The 2,250-nt window shown below is 41.4% G+C and overlaps 1 protein-coding gene across 1 annotated transcript; it reads left to right on the top strand.

Moving 5' to 3' along the window:
• The first annotated feature begins 404 nt into the window (after positions 1 to 404).
• On the top strand, positions 405 to 1,265 carry LOC134317306 (myeloid-associated differentiation marker homolog). Its single transcript, XM_062998122.1, has one exon. The coding sequence runs from the start codon at positions 405 to 407 to the stop codon at positions 1,263 to 1,265; it is 861 nt and encodes a 286-aa protein (XP_062854192.1).
• The last annotated feature ends 985 nt before the right edge of the window (positions 1,266 to 2,250 follow it).

The following is a 2,250-nucleotide window of genomic DNA, read 5'->3' on the forward strand; positions in this document are numbered from 1 at the left end:
TTCGTTTTTAGCTGTAACAGGTCTGTGGAAGGCCCGGGTTTTTTTTTGTTTTTTTTTGTAGCCAAGCACAGGAACGTGAGTGGGGATAAAGGAAGACTGCAGCACTCTGAAGTTTATTTTTGTGGTCGGCTGAACAGAGCCTACAACGGTACTGAAGAAGCAACTTCAGGAAGTAGGAGGAGGTCTGCAAATATCCTGTGTATGTGAGTGTGTGCTGCTGGGAGGATGAGAATGAGTGCAGACCTGGTAAAACATTCAGAGACTCTTTATTTTAACTAGTGGATGTTTTTTTCAGTACATATTGCCATTACTAATGGATTTGGGGCAACACAAGACGACTGGGTGGATCATGATAAGTGCTTTACTGGATAACCTACTTGTGTGGCATCTTTAGAAGAAGCATCATGCCTGTGACATTCGGAGAACTTAGCACCCTCACCACACCACTTTCAGTGGCCCGGTTTTGTGCTTTGCTCTTCAGCTGCCTCACTTTCAGCCTGGCTGCCTCAGCCAGCTTCATCTCCAAACTCAACAAACCCTACACGGACCTTTACACCTTCTGCATGGTCATATGGTGCCTCTTCTTCATCCTTACCTTCCTGGTCATGCTAATCCACTTCATCCAGTTCCACAATTTGCTACCACTATCCTGGAAGAACCTGACAGCCACGGTGGCAGCGCTTGCCACCCTCATGACCTTCAGTACATCCATCACTTTTTCATGGATCTTATATTCAGCATCTAATCTTGATGTACCTGAATCCAAAAGTATAGCAGCTGCTGTTGGGTCGTTCCTTACTGTTCTGGCGTACATTGCGGAGGTGTATTTGATCAGAAGGCAAACTGATGCACAGCTGCGCGGCTACATGGCGACTCTACCTGGCCTGCTTAAGGTTTTGCAGGTTTGCGGAGGCTGTGTCGCCCTTGTGATGCTTAGCGTTCAAAATGAAGTCCCGTGGAGAGTCTGTGTGTCAGCAGTGACCTACGGTGTGTGCTTGCTACCGTCCAGTGGGACAGTACTGGTAATGCTGATGGACTGTGCCGCTCGGAGCCCGGTGCCATTCGACCGACTCCTGGCTGTGTTCACTCTGCTGGGAGTGATCATGTACATAGTGGGGACAGTGGTCAGCTTCACACAGGCGCTCAAGCCACAAAATAAAGAGATGTATGTTGTAATAAGTGAGACGGTGATGGCGTGTATCACTCTGCTGGCATATACTGTGGACCTGGCATTTTCTATTAAACTACTGTGTGATCGAAAGTAACACGACAGATATACACGACACAACAAAGTTGATGATACTTCTTGATTATTATTTGAACCATAGTAAGCCTTTTGTTAATTAAAAATAATCAACTAAAATGACGAGTTAAAGATTTCGGTTAATTTAAGATATCTGTGCATTCAATCATCTGCATCGTTCTAATACTTTTAACAATGTTAACAGGTTATGTTAGGTACTGTAACAGCATGTCAAATTTATAAACAATTATATAAAGTGAACTACACTGACCGAGCCGAGCACTTTATTAGGTACACCTATCTGGTATTTGCATTTTTTGATTCTTTTATAAGCTACACATACCGTACAGCAAAACTTTACATATATACAATTACTGACTGTACCCTGTTTGTCACTTTGTACACTTTGTCACCCATGTACCCCATTTGTCAATTAAAAGTAATCCATAGGCCCACACTAACCCCCATTTGTCAACACTGCAATAACACCACATACTATTGACATAGTAGTGTGTGTTGTACTAGTATGAGTGTATCAGGTGCAACAATGTTGTAAGAATTTATAACAGCTCAGTGTCAGTGGGGGTGTGTGTGCTTGCTTTTAAATTATAAACAGGGTACAAGATGGTAACAAAGTGTACGAAGCAACAAATGGATTACAGTCAGTAATTGTATACCCAAAAAGTTTATTAAATCATTAATGAATGTGTGTACCAGACAAGTGTACCTAATTTGTGTGTTCAATTATCTGCATTGTTCTAATACTTTTAACTATGTTAACAGGTTATGTTAGATACTGTTACAGCATGTCAAATTGTTAAAAAATTATATAAAGTGAACTACACTGATTGAGCCGAGCACTTTATTAGGTACACCTATGTGGTATTTGCATTTTTTGATTATTTTATAAGCTACACATACCGTACAGACAAACTTTACATATATACAATTACTGACTGTACCCTATTTGACGCTTTGTACACTTTGTTATCCCTGTACCCCATTTG

This window comes from Trichomycterus rosablanca, chromosome 6, assembly GCF_030014385.1.
Source record: "Trichomycterus rosablanca isolate fTriRos1 chromosome 6, fTriRos1.hap1, whole genome shotgun sequence".
Taxonomy (NCBI): Eukaryota; Metazoa; Chordata; class Actinopteri; order Siluriformes; family Trichomycteridae; genus Trichomycterus; species Trichomycterus rosablanca.